Genomic DNA, 17,020 nt, shown 5'->3' with positions numbered 1-17,020 from the left:
CCCCACTTCCCACGTGACAAAGACATGGCTTACTTCATACAAGTGAACAGGCAGCACTGCCAGCCGGAGGGAGCATCCACTGCCCCTTCCACACTGCCCCAGATGCCCGACAAACTCTCACGGTGGTTTGAAACCTTCCGAGTGGACGGTTTCTCTGAACAGAATGCTAAGTCCCATGTATGCAGGACTGTTTGTGTGTTGCTACGCCATGGGAGATTTTATTTTTCTAACTTCGTCTCTGTGGGGGTGTCTTTCCTCAAGGGTTCTCACAGGAGCAGCAGTTAGCTTTATTTTGGGAGAAAGTGTTGTTATTATGTGGAGTTATATGTTAGAGCCTTTGTATGAAATCCTAGGAGAGACTCGTAGATGCGGACTTTTTAGGATGCAATGCAGGGAAAATGGACCAGTTAGGGCTTATCTGTAGGGATTTCAAAGGTACCTATAAAGTAACCAAAGCTTTATACAAATGCCACTGCTAATGGGGCTGGAGAGACGGCTTAGGGGTTAGAAACGCTTGCTGCTCTTACAGAGGATCCAGGTTCAGTTCCCAACACCCACTTGACTGCTCACAACCGTTTGTAACTCCGGTTCCAGGTGACTTGACCCCTCCCCACTTCTAGCCTCTGTGGGCATTGCGGTACTTGGTGTCAGACATTCATGCAAGCAAAACACCTTTATACATTATTTTAACATAAAATCTGCATTCTGGTATAGTCTGTGTACCGAACTACACCCTCGAACACACAGCCTTCACTTGATTACTGGGTCACACACATGCGCATGCTCAGTGTAGCTTATTGATAGGCAGGCATGCACATGCATAGATGCTCATGTTGCAGACACACAGAGCTTGTGAACACAGAGCTCCTGCCTTGTTCTACAACGCCTTTTATTATTACTTTGCAGCCTATTTTCTTAAACGAGGTCCTAGTAAAATTGCCCACCGACCCTTCTGGGGACGAGCCAGTCTTCCACATTTCCCACATCGACCGAGTCTACACCCTCCGAGCAGAGAGCATAAATGAAAGGTAAGCCTGAGCCCTCCCTAGTGCCGGCTGAGGGCCACCTGTCAGCGTGTCCCAGCGTTCCCCAGCCGCGATTCTGTCACCTCTGTGTGTGTGTGTGGGGGGGGGGATTATTATGCAATTTTTTAGAACTTCTCAAAAGTTGGACATCTAGTTCAAAATAAAATGGACTGAAACCAGTTTTGCTTGAGGCTTTCTCCTTCTCTTCTCTTCTCTTCTCTTCTCTTCTCTTCTCTTCTCTTCTCTTCTCTTCTTTTCTTTTCTTTTCTTTGTGTTAGAAATGTTCAGCAGCCTCTGAGGTATCCAGAGCTGCTTAGATCGCCCCAAGTTTCCCAGGTGATAGAAGCCAATAGAAAAGTGATTTGGGACTAACCCCGCCCCCAGCCCCCGGGCAGGCAATCTGGGTCTTTGGGTTGCGGGCATTTCACTGCAGTCTTAGACCGTTCTGGAGCCAAATGTAACAGATCCCTTTTTGAGGGGCGAGCTTGACACAAGGCCAACAACATTCCCAAGAACACTCTTCTTGCCTGGCAAGAAGATTGGCTAAAGTTACTGTGCATATGGCACCCGAGAAAACCCGCGCGCCAAAGCGCCTCCTGCCGTGTGGTCTTTGCTCTTCTGTGTGCGACGTGGTTCTTCTCTTGGGCGATTTTGAAAGAAAGACCTCCTGTCTTCCGGGGTTGGCCAAGTGTGCGATGCTTTGCGGTGAGGGAGGAAGAGGAGCCCTATGCCTATCCCTCCCCCAGCATTGATCAAATTTTCTTCAGGAGAGTAGGAAGCTTGAAGGAGATCTTGAGCTCATGGACAGGGCTGGGACTCGGGTAGTAGATGCTGGCTTGCCCAAGTGCACAAAACCCCAGGTTCGATCCCGAGTACCCCCCTAAACCAGTTACAGAAGTGTGTGCATGCAATCCGAACACTCAGACGGCAGAGGCAGGAAGAGGAGCTCAAGGTCGCCCTTGATAACTTAGTGAGTTCACTACCAGCTGGGACTAAACTATAAAGGTCTTCCTTTCTGATGATAGCGATAATTATTAGCACCGCCAAATACAGAATCAGTCTTTCTTTTCTGAGACATTGTTGTTAAATTCAAATACAGCAAGTAAAAAGAGTCCCGGAAACAGAATTTGAGCAGACCCCAAGCCTGTTCTGTTCTGATCGATCTGTTGGCAACATTCTGTCTTTTCCCGTCCAAGGACTGCCTGGGTGCAGAAAATCAAAGCTGCCTCTGAGCTCTACATAGAGACGGAGAAAAAGAAGCGGGAGAAGGCGTACCTGGGTAATGTGCACAGGGCCCAAGAGACTGGGGCGGGAGGGTCACCGAGTCCATCCCCATGTCTCTGGGACTGAGACACGTGCATGCGCAGAAGTGGTGGGAGCAAAGTGGGGCACAGGGTGGTGGATGAAGGGCAGGTGTCAAGAGCGGGAGGAGGGAGGGGACTTTGCTTTCTAGCGGGGGCAGATGCACAGCACAGACTGTGGGCATGCTGGGGAGAGAAGGGCATCACAGTGAATGCAAAACAAAACATTTTGTGTTGTTTCCTTGCGGTCTAGTCCGTTCCCAGCGGGCGACCGGTATTGGAAGGCTGATGGTGAACGTTGTGGAAGGCATTGAATTGAAGCCCTGTCGGTCACATGGTAAGGGCATGAATTCCACTCAAGCACTCCAGAGTATTGGGGTGTTCTCCCCAAAGAACTTGACATCATTTATGATATTTCTTATGCATTGTTTTTCTAGCACTTGTCAAAGAGTTATATATACGAGTGTATATATGTAATATGTATATACATATATATATATATATATATATATATATATATATATATAGACACACACATAATTTTTCTAAATTCTTTTCTATGTCCTGGTTTTCAGGGAGACCTGAGAGGTCTCACTCAGTCCATTTGACACACAGTACACATGACATATATGCACAGATAGGAGTCATCTGACTTTGAGCCCTGCTAATGGATTTGTTTTTTCTAGATGTGATACCAAACTATGTGTGTGTCCTCCAGATTTCCCACTTGTTAATCTCAAAGGCCGAGGGGGGTGGAAATGAGATGTGTCCCACCTGGTAGGGGCTTTTGTTCCCTTCAGGAAAGAGCAACCCGTACTGTGAGGTGACCATGGGCTCTCAGTGCCACATCACCAAGACGATCCAGGACACGCTGAACCCCAAGTGGAACTCCAACTGCCAGTTCTTCATCAGGGACCTGGAGCAGGAAGTTCTCTGCATCACTGTGTTCGAGAGGGACCAGTTCTCACCTGATGGTGAGTGGACAATGGCCCTCAGGGCACCCCTGGTCCTGCCCCACCATTTTTCAGGGGTACATGTTTCCTTACCCAGCACTCCTTGGGATTTCCTGAGAGATCAGGGTGGTGTAGTGCGAGGAGCTGTTGGAGCCCCCTGGGTGGGTGTGGAAGGACGCTCTTGGGCTGGCTGCTTCCCTAGACAGTGGTCTGCTTTCCAACATAAGCAGTGTGAGGAAGGGCATGCCTACAGACCTCGATGGAGTTTGCTTTGTGTTTCCGTCCTTGGCTATCATCAAGGCTCGGTCAATAAAGGTGCTTGCTGCTAAACCTTGACTTTGATTCCTAGGGCTGACATAGTGGGTTCCTGTCATTTGTCCTCTGACTCAACACATGCTATGGCTCGTGCGTGTGGGCAAACACACACAAACACAAGATAGATAAGTAAATGTTTATCAAAGCAACGAGATAGCCATACTTGGTGGTTCACGCCTATCATCCCAGCACTCAGGAGGCTGAGTCAGGAATTGTGAGTTGGAAGCCAGCAGGACTACATAAGGAGACTCTGTGAGAAATGTAGAAGACATAGGAGAATGAAGAAGACCCGGGGAAGAGGAATATTAGCCCACACAGGTGTCTCAGAATCAGCTGCTATCCCACAGGAGACTAAGAAGCTTCCGTGGTGTTGGGCACATTCTTCCTTCCACTGGCTTTCTTTCCATGGTGACTGTTGGCCGGTGAATCCAGGATGCCACACTCTCTCAGCCAAATCAAAACTGGAGAGTGAGTTTAAAGCTCAAAGTCCCAGAAATTATCAGAGGAAGATAAAGTGGAGCCAGTAATGGGCTGAGTGAGGGTCTGATGCCAACACTGGACTGAATCCCAGCAGTAGGGAGGCAGAGGTGGATGGAGCTCTGTGAATCTGAGGCCAGCCTGGTCTATAGAGCACATTCCAGGACAGCCTGGGCTACACAGAGACCATATTTTAAAAAAACAAAAAAAATTAAGCACATATATATTATGTGTATGTGTGTGAATTTATGTCATGTATATGTGTGTATGTCATGTGTGTAGGTACCTGTGGAGTCCAGAAGAGGGCGTCATAGCCCTTGGATCTGGAGGTCGAGGATGTTGTAAGGTATTCTATGTGGGTACCTGGCAACTGAATCTCAGGTTCTCTGGAAGAGCAGCAAGTGCTTTTGACCTCTCTCTCTCTCTCTCTCTCTCTCTCTCTCTCTCTCTCTCTCTCTCTCTCTGTGTGTGTGTGTGTGTGTGTGTGTGTGTGTGTGTGTGTAAAATTTGGGTATAACCACTAAGGAACTGTCTGCCTTGTGTTTTGAGATAGACTGTTTTACCGGCCTGGAGCTCACTGATTGGCTCGGCTGGCTGTTCATCCTGTCTCTACCTCCTTGGTGTTGGGGTTACAAGTTTGTGCCACCATAGGTGGCTTTTTTTAAAGATAGGGTTTTATATAGCCCAGGCTGGCCACACGAAACCACATCAAGCCAGTTTATACGATGTTGGCAACTCAATCCCAGGCCTAACGCATACTAGACAGGCACTCTACTGAGTTACACCTCTAGCTCCCGGCACAGCTTTGGAAACAGTGTATGTGTGTTTGCCTATGTGAGTTTACGTGCACCACATGCATGCTGGAGCCCATGGGAACCAGAAGAGGTGTTGGATCCCATGGAGCTGGAGTTACAAGCGATTGTGAGCCACCATGTGGGTGCTGGGAACCAAAATCAGGTCTTCTGGAAGAGAAGCATATGTTCCTAACTGCTGAGCTATCTATCTCTCCAGCCCATCACTGGCTTTCTTTTTAAGTATAGACCCTGGGGATCGAATTTATGTCCTTGTGCCTGCAAGGCAAGTATTCTTACTGAGTGATTCATCTCCTTGACTCTATTAATGTATTTTAAAGTGGATGCAGAAAATATGTGGGTTATTTCAATAAAAGTATGTGATGAGTAACAAGAAATCAGAGTTGTTGGCATACCCATCACCTTGATTTATGGGTTTTTAGCAGTGACCTATCATGGCACATTGGCTACTCCATGGGGAAGTAAATGGGAGAGGCTAGTGCTGATCTTCTCAGCTGTCTTAGAGGAGGCGGGGCCTACTTGCCATAGGCGTGGTCCTAGAGGAGGCGGAGCCTGCTGTGCCATAGGCGTGGTTTCTAGAGGAGGCGGAGCCTGGCTGTGCCATAGACGCGGTCCTAGAGGAGGCGGGGCCTGCTGTGCCATAGGCGTGGTCCTAGAGGAGATAGAGCTTTCTGTGCCATAGGCCTGTCCCAGTGTGCCCAGCGTGCGCCTTGCAAACAGGGAACTTTTTCTGAGCATACTTTGCTTTTTCTCCTTTCAGACTTTCTGGGTCGGACAGAGATCAGAGTGGCTGACATCAAGAAAGACCAAGGCTCCAAGGGGCCAGTTACAAAGTGTCTTCTGCTGCATGAGGTCCCCACGGGAGAGATTGTGGTCCGCCTTGACTTGCAGTTGTTTGATGAACCATAGCAGTCCCCGGATGATCATAGAGGACTTCCTTCTCAAGGCCCCACACGCTGTCTGCTGATCAGCCACGGGGCAACGGGGACAGCAAAGACAAAAGTCCCTCAAGGCTACTAGGAGTAGTTCTTGACAATCCTGCCCTTCAAACCATGTCCCATTTTATGAATCCAAATTCTCTTTTCCTTTGTCTTCCCTATAGGTCCCATCATGGCTTCTAAAGTCTTGGAAATCTACAACCTTCAACTAGGTCCCCTTGGGAGCCCAGATTCTTCCCCGGGCTGGAGGCGTGGGTCTGGTTACTCCAGAGTAGATTTGTAAATGCAGGGGCTGTATTTTGGAGAACTTGTGTGGGCCTCCTATATCTCACCTCTAGCAGCCCCTTTGCAGACTCCCTGACCTATGAAGCCCCGTGTGTGGTGCGTTTAGTCCGGTTATGATGGAATTGTTGCTGCTTTGGAGTCCAACCTCCACTGGGAAACGGGGCCCAGGATTGAATGCTCAGTATAATGGCTCCTGAGGCAGGCTCCCTGGAAAGCTGCTACTGGAAGATTCTCGAGTGTGCATTAGAGCTGTTCAGACCCCGATTAGTGTCTATTAGCAAAAACGCACTGGTGCACTATGGGATGGTTCAAGATGTGCTTGGAGAATGGTTCTGGAAGCTCATCTATGAAGTTCTGTCCTGATGAGTTAGTCCACTCCGGGTCCCTGGGAAGCCTTGATGACGCGGAAGTTCCTTACCTACGAAGTTCTACCCTGATTAGCATGATCGGCTGTGGGCCACTTGGAAGGCTCGATGACATTATTGAGTCCTGGTTGCCGCTATACTTGGAACATTCTCTTTGGCCTTGGAGACCCTGTGATGTTTGGTGAGAAGTTCTGTCTGGTGAGCCGCCTGAGCTGATTCTGTGTATGGGTGTACTGGATCTGACTGTTGAGTGACTCACCCCAGGAGGTCATGCCTCACATGGATGAAGTTTGAAACAGAAAGGATTCAAGATGGAACTGGGAGATGTTGGGAGATGCTAAGAAAATCCATTACTTGGTGTGGGGAGGGGGAAAGACCCTGGGAATACGTGGGCCCGGCACATGAGGTAGGAAGATGGGAAACTCTCCCCTGAGCTTTCTCGGGCACACACCAGTTTTTTAATAATAGAAACACATGTGCTTTTTGCCAGAGTCAGGGTGTAAAGACCAAGTTTTTAGTCTGAGCACTTCAGGTTTTCTTTTCCTTAAATGCTAAGAGATAGGTTGGTTAAGTAGATAATGACGTACTTTGCTGATGGAAAGTGTGGGCGGAGTTTTGTTCCCGTGGTCGCGTTCTCGTGGCCCAGCCTGAGGTCATGAGTGTTCTTTGCATGTCTCTGGATTCTGGCCGCAGGCTCTCCTGGGCTAGGTGGGGGTCTTTTCTGTGGTAGGTCCTCAGGATTGTTCTAGAAGTCTCTTGTAAGTGATAGTGTGCCCGTGCCAGAATAACTGCTCTGCTGAAAACTGAACGCTTCGTGTGACCTCACGCCTACAGGCCCCTGTCCATGTATGTGTGTCATGTGATTTTTCAAAAAAATGTATGTGGGAAAGGACAACAAGGTTTACATTTCATACTTCCGAGAAACACTTACTATTTATTTATTGAAGATAGTGTTGACTTTTGTATCAAGAACAACAGACATACCTATTTTATTTTTAAACACACCAATAAAATCTTCAGTTAGCAGCTGCTAGCCGAACACAAGCTAGATTTAGTTAGCTTCAGGCATGTCTTAGCTTACCACTTCCCAGCAGAAAACACTCGAAACGCTTCACGTTCGTGCTTTTTATGTTATTAAGAAACTGTTTTAAATGAAACGTGTAAATGGATCCATAACTCATGTTTCCCCGTTTCTATACCCAGGAGGCTTTGCTCGGTGTAGTGATGAAGGACGTGTTCCCATAGTGTGAAAAACAAGTGTTCAGTGTGCAAATGGCCAGGGTTGAGCCACCATTCTGTTGACCCTCCCTTCTGTCCCTTAGCCCCCTTTCCCTTCGTCGACTTTATTTTCAGGTTAATGTTGAACGTCCATGTTCCCGTAGGAAGGATGAGGCATGCACGGTGGCCCCTGTAGGGCCTAGGTTGCCTCCTCACAGAATCCCATGGTTGTGGCATGCAAATGCAGTCTGTGGGTCTCTTCCCCAGGTGACTCTGCTGGGCATCCTTGGGGGTGATCCTGGGGCTTGACAAATCTGGATTCATGTCCTTGCATCTACTACTGTCATTTGTCATGAGTGAGTGTGCTTCTGGATGAGCTGGACTGGCCCTGAGACCCAGCTATGACTCCAGAGTCCTGCAGGGGAGTCCTGCTGTGATCCAAGGGTGACAGAGCCACAGACCCTTGATCCTCGACTTCTTTGCGTCTCCCTTTTAGAACAGCCAGGCTACATTTCATACAAATGCCATGTCCTCGCCAACAAGGGATCTGAACCCCAGCTGTACGCGTGCTGATGCTAGCCCTTCAATCACCCCTCCCCCTGAGGCATTCTCCTGTGAGCCACACTGCCAGGACCTCTCACACTCCACCCTCCCCTCCATCAGGAAGGGGCTCTCCTCGAAAGTGGCTATGCTCTGACCCTGAGAACTCTCCTGAGAGCATTGAGACCAAAGCTCCTAAGCTGGGCTTTCTTCACGAACCACTTGTCCCAAGGGGTCATTTCTGACCTCTGAGGCAGGACTGATATTTTGTCCCCCTAGTAGGTGGTCTCTTGGGACCAGATTTGCTGTGTCCACCAGAGTTTGGAGACATATGTAATTTGTTCAGGTCTAGGTCTGCCCTGGCTGGAACAAGAGAGATCTTTCTAGACTGTAGCCACCAGGAATTCTAGAGAAACTGGGCCAGGATGCCGTCATCAGCTGTTTTTATAATATGTTCCTGTCCTTGGACAACAGACAAAAAAACCATTCTTCCTGAAGAACTCTAATGGGAAATGGGCATTTTTCTTCCTTGTTTTGAGACAGGACCTCACTGCATAGCCCAAGCCGGCCTTGAACTTAGGATCCTCCTGCCTTAGCCTCCTATATGTTGAAATTACAAGTGTGTACCACTGTGCTCAGCTGTCTTCATTTTTATAAACAAAAGTATGACTTCGGTACATAAGGGGACTTGATTCCCCCTGGGAGAACTGACCGGCTCTGGAAGCAAACATCCCAAGAGAAAGCAGATCAGTGGATCACGAGCCCTGCTTGTTACCTCTCTGTTTGTTTGCTTGTTTTTCAAGACAGGATTTCTCTGGCTAACCCCGGCTGTCCTGGAACTCATTCTGTAGACAACGCTAACCTTAAACTCCCAGAGACCCGCCTGCCTCTGCCTCCCGAGTGCTGGAATTAAAGGCGTGCCCCACCATGCCCTGAGCTTGTTATCTTGACTTGGTGCCAACCTGAATCCTAGAGGTGTGTCCGGGAGGCTTTGGTAATTTCAGGTTGGTCTTCCTAGGTGATGCAGCAGCGACCTCCACAGGAGCTGGCTGGGCAGGAGTAGAGTTTAGTGACCTCAGAGCATCTGGGGTGGCGGTGGGGGTGTTCCAGAATCTCATGAGTCTGAAGTCCAGGGCAAATGGACGGGGTCCCTCTGCCTTTATTTGAAAGCTGAAGTACCTGAGCTGACTGACACCACAATGAAGAGACAAAGAGAGTCAGTCTGCACACTAAGGATTTGTGGTCCAGCCGCTCGTTTTGAGTCCTAGGAGAGGTGGAAAGTGTGTTAGAATCTTTCACTCTGCCTTTCCTTCTGGGGTTCAGGCCTGCTGTAGACCTGGTGCCCCTGCTTCTGCCTCCTCTCTCCTGGGACTGAATTCTTGTGTCTTTTCTTTGTTTCCGTCCGTTCTCCCCGAAGACACATTGTCTGGGGAGACTGTCCTGGTTAGGCTTCTGTTCCGGGACAGACCTCAGGGCAGAAGTTGGTTTGTATGGGTGGTGGACATTTCCTTAAGAGAGCTCTGACCTTGCTGGACTAGTAGCGACAGCGAGGCGTCCCGGTGTGGGTTCTGAAGCTGCCAACCTGTGCCCCTACACCTTTTGTGCACTGTTCCCTTTAAGGAGGGCCAGGGCTTGACTTTTTTCAACTACATTAATTACCTACCTGCCTAGGGTCCCTACCCGCAGGGGGCCAGGGATGCAAGGTCAAGGTAACGCTGGAAAGCAGAAGGAAAAAGGGAAGAGGGAAAGAAGGAAGGGAGGAGGGATAAAGGAAGGAGGGAGGAGGAGGAAGAGAGGGACAGGCAATCAAGAGAGATCTTGGAGCGAGCTTCCTCTAGCTCTTCAAGCACCTTGGCCTCTCGGGCTATGGCGCCAGCTGAGAGCTGCTTGGAGGTTAATGGCTCACCCACTGCCACGTGCTCCTTTTAGGAGTTAAAGAACCACATCTTTGGAGAGGAGACACGCCACCCCTGCCACCCCCACATGCCAGGAAGTCATATTTCTGAAGATGTGATTTAGCCCTCACAGAGGCTGCTGATACCTCCGGTGTAGCCGCCTTCTGAGCAGCAAGTTCCCGTGAGCTCTTGGGCACCCACTGTATTCTATTTTGAATGACCCCTATTTATGAACGTTGCCCTATGATGGGCTAGTCAAGGAAACAATAAATACTTCCTGGTAGCTCTGACTTGGAATAAACCGCTGGCTGGTTGCCAAGGGATTCATCTGTCCTGCTCCCGGATACCTGGAAAGCAGTTGCGAGTTCTGGGCCACTTCCTCCCAAGGCACCACATGAGGTCCCTGTCTGTAGGTTCCCAGGATCAACTATAATGTAATAACTTCATCTCTGTAAGAGCCAGGAAAGGTTCTGTCGGTGAGAAGGATGGAAAACACCACCCATGAGAAAGACGGCCGTGATCTCAGGTTCTCTAACTTGAGAGCATTAAAACTCAGATGCCAGCGCACTGCCCAGTCTACAGTCAGGAGCACTAACGCAGTCAGCAATGCTAAAAATATGTTGTTTCTTCAGGGGGTCCCCCTTCCTGTCCAGGGTATGCCCAGGGGGCTGAGAGTCAGAGAAACCAACTTTTTGGCTTTCAAATCAACATGTAAATCTAATTTTAAGTCATTTTAATAACATAAAATTCACGTTCTGTGGCTGGGGAGAGGGCTTGGTCGGTAAAGCGCTTGCCATGCAACCTGAGGACCTGAATTTGATCCTCTGTACCCATGTAAAAACGCCAGATGCAGCAATATGTACTGGTAATCCCAGTGCTGGGGAGGCTGGGGAAAGAGGGTCCTTGACTTTGCTCCCTAGGGGTGCTGGCTGGTGAGTTATAGTGAGAAACCCTGTCTTAAAGGATAAGGTGCAGAGCTATGGGGGAAGACAGTGCTGGGACCTGGAGTCCGTGTGCAAGAGCTCCTGAACTAACATATGCGCATACGCACACACGCACACGCATGCGCGCACACACGCATAGAAGCTCACCTCCAAATAACTACTTCAGTTCTACATAGACCTAACTGGGTCCTTCCTTAAAAGGAGCTAATAATATTTTGGCATATAATTCTTCCAGTACCATGTGTGGTTGTCAGTTGCAGGGTAACTTGCCCCTTTGCTCTGTCAGGGCTTTTATATTTTAATAGGATTTTGTTCCGTGTTCTGGGACTGCCTGGATGCTCATTTTCAGCATGGTGGGTATCTCTAGTGTTCAAGTGCCACCGAGGAGAGCTGCATTCAGAAGTGGGCTTATTCTGTCAGCTTTCAAAATACCCACTGTCCCTCTGGGATTTCTGGAGAGCTGATCAGGGACCAAGGCTCCTTTTTGTGCCGTGGTGATGCTTCTTTCCTTCTAGAACCGTCTTCTACTTACCATTCGTAAGACTACCGCCCTGTGGTTTTCTGTCTCTCCAGTGATACTCTTTTGCCGTTCTCGTCTCAAACTCGGATTTCTAATTTCCTCCTGTTCTTGGTGAAAACAGAGCGGGGATCCCAGAAACATAGGAGCCAACGTCAGTGGGGTGGCTCGCATGGCAGAAGCTGCCTTTCCATTTGCAGTTTCTCCAGGGTCCTGCCGCTCCTAGATGGTTCTATGGCAGGCCCCGGGGTGCTGGCTCCCCCTGCTGCCACCTTACAGCATTGCTCCTGTGTGACTCAAGGAAGTCGCTAGAGAGAAGGGCAGAGAAAGGGCTAGAACCTGGTAGGTGAGTGAGCGCTCCCAGTCCAGCGATGAGTGTTGAAAGTTGGCTTGAACCCAAAGCTTCTGGGCACAGTGAGGTGGTTTTCCTGCCGGCTGGGGCTGGGACTTGCCAGAGGTACCTCCTTGACTTCCTTACCTTTTCAGTGTCTACTTCCGAGGATTTTCTATTCAGTTCGCCACAGAAAAGGGCTTGCTGCCTGAAGGAGGCTCTGTCCCCACAGGACTTCTAGAAGTCAGTTGGATAGCAGAGTGTCTACCCAAAGACTTCAACTTCCGATATTTTAAGTGGCAAACGTTGGTGAGATGTAGTCACTGGTTGCATGGTGTGTGTCTGTGAGTGGGTGTGTATGGTTGTGTGCCAGGCATTGGGGATGACTGTCTGTCCTGCTGATGGAGACAGGTAATGCGTCGAGCACGCTTCAGGACCAGTGTGGGCCAGGTGCAAAAATAAAAATTGTGACTTCCCTGTCCTAAATGATTGGGGATTTCAGTAGTGACAGTAGAGATCTGGGCTGTCTGGGTTCTGCTGAGTGTGGGACATGCAGTTGTCGAGGTCCAACACCCTGGATCTGCCTTGACTCCACTGTAAATGTAGAAGGGCCTCTCTGTGTCTCTTTCCTTTGGAAAGACCTCCCTGGCAGGCTGTGTAGAGCTGGGTAGTAATGCCATCTCTCCTCCTCTCGGCTCCCTTCCTTTTTTTTCTTTTATCTTCTTTGCAGTGCTAAGATCAAAGCTAGGGCCTCATGTAAGCTCAGAAAGTGATCTATTTTTCAACAAGCCGTTCTTTTATCTCTTGAAAGCACAGACAGTCTGGGATAATTAGAGCGCGCAGAACCCCGGCTCACAACAACAAGCACCCCTGAATGGACAGGGAGTTGTCAACGGATGCTCGATGCTTTCTCAGATCCCAGTCCGGGCTGTGTCACCTGATAGCAAGTGGCTTTGAGCCTTCTAGAGTGAATTCTCCGCCTTGAAATAAATCCTTTCCCTTAGCCACCAGTCAGGTACCAGGGGCTGCTCTCCCTGTCCGGGACTACTGTCATGGGGAAGATCCTAGAAGGCCTCAGTGTCCCTGCCCCCAGTGACTGGATGCTTGTCCCTCAAGCTACCACTCTCTGGAGAGGAGGAGAGATTGGAGCCAGGAGCCTCTCTGCCCTAGAGGCCAAGAGTCTGAGATTTTGCTTCTGAGAGGCAGGGCCTCACATGCTAGAAACCCCTGTGACTTGTGAGTGGCACTTGGGTGACGTTAGAGAAGGAGAAAGCCTGCTGTGTGTTAGCCCCTGAGATCTCGAAGACCAGGGCTCCAGGAAGACCAGCGGGTGTGGAGTTGCCCCTCGCCACTCTCTGTGTGCGTTGCTCTGGTGTATTGCTTTCCTTGTATTGGGTGCTCCAAACACTCGGAGGCTCTGTTGGCCTTCGGATGTAGTCCCAAGTCTTCACACGTAGAGCAATAATCCTCCAGTCTCCTGATTCCCTTCCTGTAATTCTAGCTCCAGAGATGGAGGCAGGAGGATCAGGAATTTAGGGCCAACCTCAGCTGTAGAGGAGTTCAAGGCCAGCTGGGCTTCATGAAACCCTGTCTCAAAACTAAAACCACGAAAACTGAGGAAGAGAAAGAGACAGAAGGTGTGCCCGTCATGGACTTAAGTCACCTTAGAGGAAAGCAGATGGTTTCCGTGGGCCACGCTCCGTGGAGGCACCTGACCACTACGGCATCGGCATCCATTTTAAAGGCTGTTTTAGAACACACTTCATCAATCAACATTCTCAAACCATCACTTGCTGAGCATTCTCCAAAGGTCTCAATGGTTAGACGTGCATTTAAAGGAGCATTTGTTAATGGCCCCAAGTATCTTGGAACTGAGAGATCAGCCTCAGATCTGGTCCACACAGCCCAAGCTGGAGCCCGAGTCCTTGCCCCTGTGCCGGCTCCTGGGAGTGAGCTGCTGTCTTAGCTCTTCAGCGTTGCACCCTCACACACGCCGATGGGGTGCATACACACCTGTACAGAGGCGAGAAGCCGCCACCAAATGACCTGTGTCTAACAGCTCCCAGCTCCTAGGTTTCTGCATCGAATGCAGTTTCCAACCAAGACAAAGACAGCAATCCACTGCATAGTGTGAAACGGCTGTGCTCCGTGTGTGGTTCGTCATGAAATCTCTGCTGTATGTGTATGTATATACCGTATGTAAGAGGCTATGCTGCCCACTGTGGCGTAAACTTAACAGATTCTCTAGTCTGAATATTTAACTTGTTATTGTAAAATGTGATTTCTCATTGAGAGATTATTTTTCTGTATGTACATGAGAGTATTTTAGGAATCTAATTTAAGTGCATAAACTCTAGAAGAAATTAAAACCATACTCCAGGAGTAGCAATGCCTGATTGGATCTCTTGGGTTCAACCCAACTAAATTTTATTAAAAGACAAATCCAAGTTGAATGTTTAGGAATTCAGAAGTGTGATTTTTTTTTTCTTTCTGCCTTGCAGGGGACATGGTGTTAGTGAAGTGGGCAGAGGTATGACAGAATGGGGGGACCATGTAGCCATGGCCTGGGGTGAGATCTTGTTACACTGCAGGCGGACTCCTACAGACGTCATACACTCACAGTGTGTCTCACTCACAGCCCGTCTCCCAACAGACTGCTGCCACAGACCATGTGGCCTGGTCAGGGATCTCAGGAGCATTCGGGGAGGCCGCACCCCGGCTTCAGCTTCTCCCACCACTGAGAAGCTGATGGGGTGAGGGTGGGGGGAGGCCGAGCCTGGGTTTTCCAGGCTCAGCTGTTTGTAGGCAGGGGAAACAGGTACCCCACGCAGCTTCCTGAAGGCCCAGGCTGAGGCAAGAGGCCTGCCTTCCCTACTCTACACCCTTTCCAAGAAAATACCAGAAGTTCAGGCTGCTTTTGAGCACCGCTGGAATGTTCCTTCAGGTGACCCAGGGAGGCTGGTGAAACTGTGTCTAACCTCTTCCCCCGGCCCCTGTTCCCCAAGAGAGCGTCTACAAATGACTTTAGTTAGTGGTGACTCTGAGTCCAGCTGTGCCACCTGATCGGAAATGCCTCTCGATTAAGAGCCAGTTTCTGGTGACACAGGTGACCACGATCACTGCAGGAAATCCAGGGTCCACTGTTGAAAAGGACAAGCACAAGGGTGTGTTGGGCCAGCGCTTCTTTCAGTAAGCTGTGTGCCTCTTAATACTGCCAGCTTAATAATAATCCTGGTCTGGCGCACGCTGGAGTCAAACCATGACCTGCCTGCAGAGGTGTGGGCAGCTTTACTGCAGGATGCTTTCTGGACTCTGCTAAGGCTAAAAATAACTGGTTTCTGTAGCTGCCTCTAGTCTCAAAGACAGGGCCACTTAGCTCGCTCAGATGTAGCCTGGGAAGGCATGTCAGGCCAGCGTGCAGAGCTGCACAAACTCTGGCTTCTCTGTCTGCATAGACCCTGCTTCTTCTCTCCTGGAATGATGAGCGCTGGGCTGGGGTGACCACAGGTTGTGAGGAGAACGCGGGGCCCTCCCCCACGGCGTTGGTTGGTTAGCATTTGTGATCTCCGTAGTGGGCCACGGTGCTGGTAGCCTGCAGCTTCTTCACAGCCGGCAGTGGCGGAACTAAGCCACTCCCCCATGGATGTCCAGTTCATTGTAATGTGTGTTGCTAAGTAACAGTATTTTCGTGAAAGGATTATAGTGTCCGCTTTATAACACTAATAGAGTTCTAAAGATTATTAGACATTGTTATAAATTACAGACTTCTACATCTGCGCAAGGCCTGCTGAAGCAGGCTCATAAAGCTTCTTTTCCATTTGTTTAAAAGGTGTTTTTAGTTTGTTTTTTTCATGTCTGAACACCCTTTGGCACCTTATTACACATGAAATGTTGTTTTACCAGCTCAGTTTCCAGCAATAGGGCATTGATTTTCTTTATACAGTGGCAACATCAGTAGGAATCGCCAGGCCCTGCATCTCATTCTTGGTCGCTTTGGCCTGTATGGTCCAAATCACATAAGCTCACGAATAAAACAAGAACAGTCAACCTCACTACCTCAGATTATTCTGAGCCTTTTCTTCCTCCACTTCTTTGCCGACACATAGGACGCCAACAGCCCTGAAAGCGAGTTTCTCCCTGTGGCTATTTCCCAGAGATAAGGTTGTACTTGTACAAGAAAAATGATGTAAAAATAAAATAAAATAAATATGGCAATCCCTACCTTTCCAACTCTCCTGTGTCCTCAGACAGTCAGCTCTGAGACAGACTCCTTGTGTTGAGAAGTGCTGAGAACAGTTAGGGGTGCCAAGGAAACCTAGCAAGCCCAGTAAAACTCCCTGGAGACTCTTACACAAGTGGGCTTTTCTTTTCGGACAGGGTCACCTGTGGCTGGCCTCAACTCCTGATCCTCCTGTCTCACACCCCATGCACAGTTGGCTTCAGTGTGAACTTGTGGTGCCCTCATGTGCTGTCTTCTGTGCACCCAACGTAGGATGTTACGTGTATCCTACTTACTAGTTAACACATATTATACCCATGCAAAGGGCTGTTCAATTGCACAACGCAAAGAAACCTTCCCATTTGTTTGCTTTTTCTTGTCAGCTTGTCTTCCAGTATGGTTTTGAGAGCTGTTTAGCTATACCTTCATTTACCCTAATTTGTTCTAAGACAGCCAGGCGGTGGTGGCGCACACCTTTAATCCCAGCACTCGGGAGGCAGAGGCAGGCGGATCTCTGTGAGTTCGAGACCAGCCTGGTCTACAGAGCTAGTTCCAGGATAGGCTCCAAAACCACAGAGAAACCCTGTCTCGAAAAACAAACAAACAAACAAACAAAAAAAACAAAAAAACCAAAACAAAACAAAAAAAAATTTGTTCTAAGACCCAAATGGCTACATCTATCTATCTATACATATAACTTAGGCCTTTTTATCTTTAATTATATGGTGGGGGCAGGCATGTACACACCAGTGCACTCGGCCTGCACTGGCCACAGGTGTTGGATCTCCCGGAGTTACAGGTGTTTGTGAGCTGTGTGTTGCATCAGAATTCAGGACTTCTTGAAGACCAGTATGTGCTTTTAAACACTGAGCCACCGTTCCAGCT

The 17,020-nt window shown here is 49.1% G+C and overlaps 1 protein-coding gene across 2 annotated transcripts in view; it reads left to right on the top strand.

Annotated features, from left to right (window-relative positions):
* Positions 1-16,032, top strand: part of Itsn1 (intersectin 1) — a 184,744-nt gene extending 168,712 nt beyond the window's left edge. For both annotated transcript variants that reach the window (XM_057765118.1, XM_057765117.1), the window contains 5 exons: positions 907-1,028; positions 2,222-2,304; positions 2,580-2,663; positions 3,127-3,300; positions 5,644-16,032. In XM_057765118.1, coding sequence (XP_057621101.1) covers positions 907-1,028; positions 2,222-2,304; positions 2,580-2,663; positions 3,127-3,300; positions 5,644-5,792 — 612 coding nt within the window. In that variant the 3' untranslated portion in view covers positions 5,793-16,032. The remainder of the gene's footprint in view (positions 1-906; positions 1,029-2,221; positions 2,305-2,579; positions 2,664-3,126; positions 3,301-5,643) is intronic.
* The last annotated feature ends 988 nt before the right edge of the window (positions 16,033-17,020 follow it).

This window comes from Chionomys nivalis, chromosome 3 (assembly GCF_950005125.1).
Source record: "Chionomys nivalis chromosome 3, mChiNiv1.1, whole genome shotgun sequence".
Lineage (NCBI taxonomy): Eukaryota > Metazoa > Chordata > Mammalia > Rodentia > Cricetidae > Chionomys > Chionomys nivalis.
Note: the sequence above shows the minus strand (reverse complement) of the source record. Positions and strands in the feature narration are given on the sequence as shown.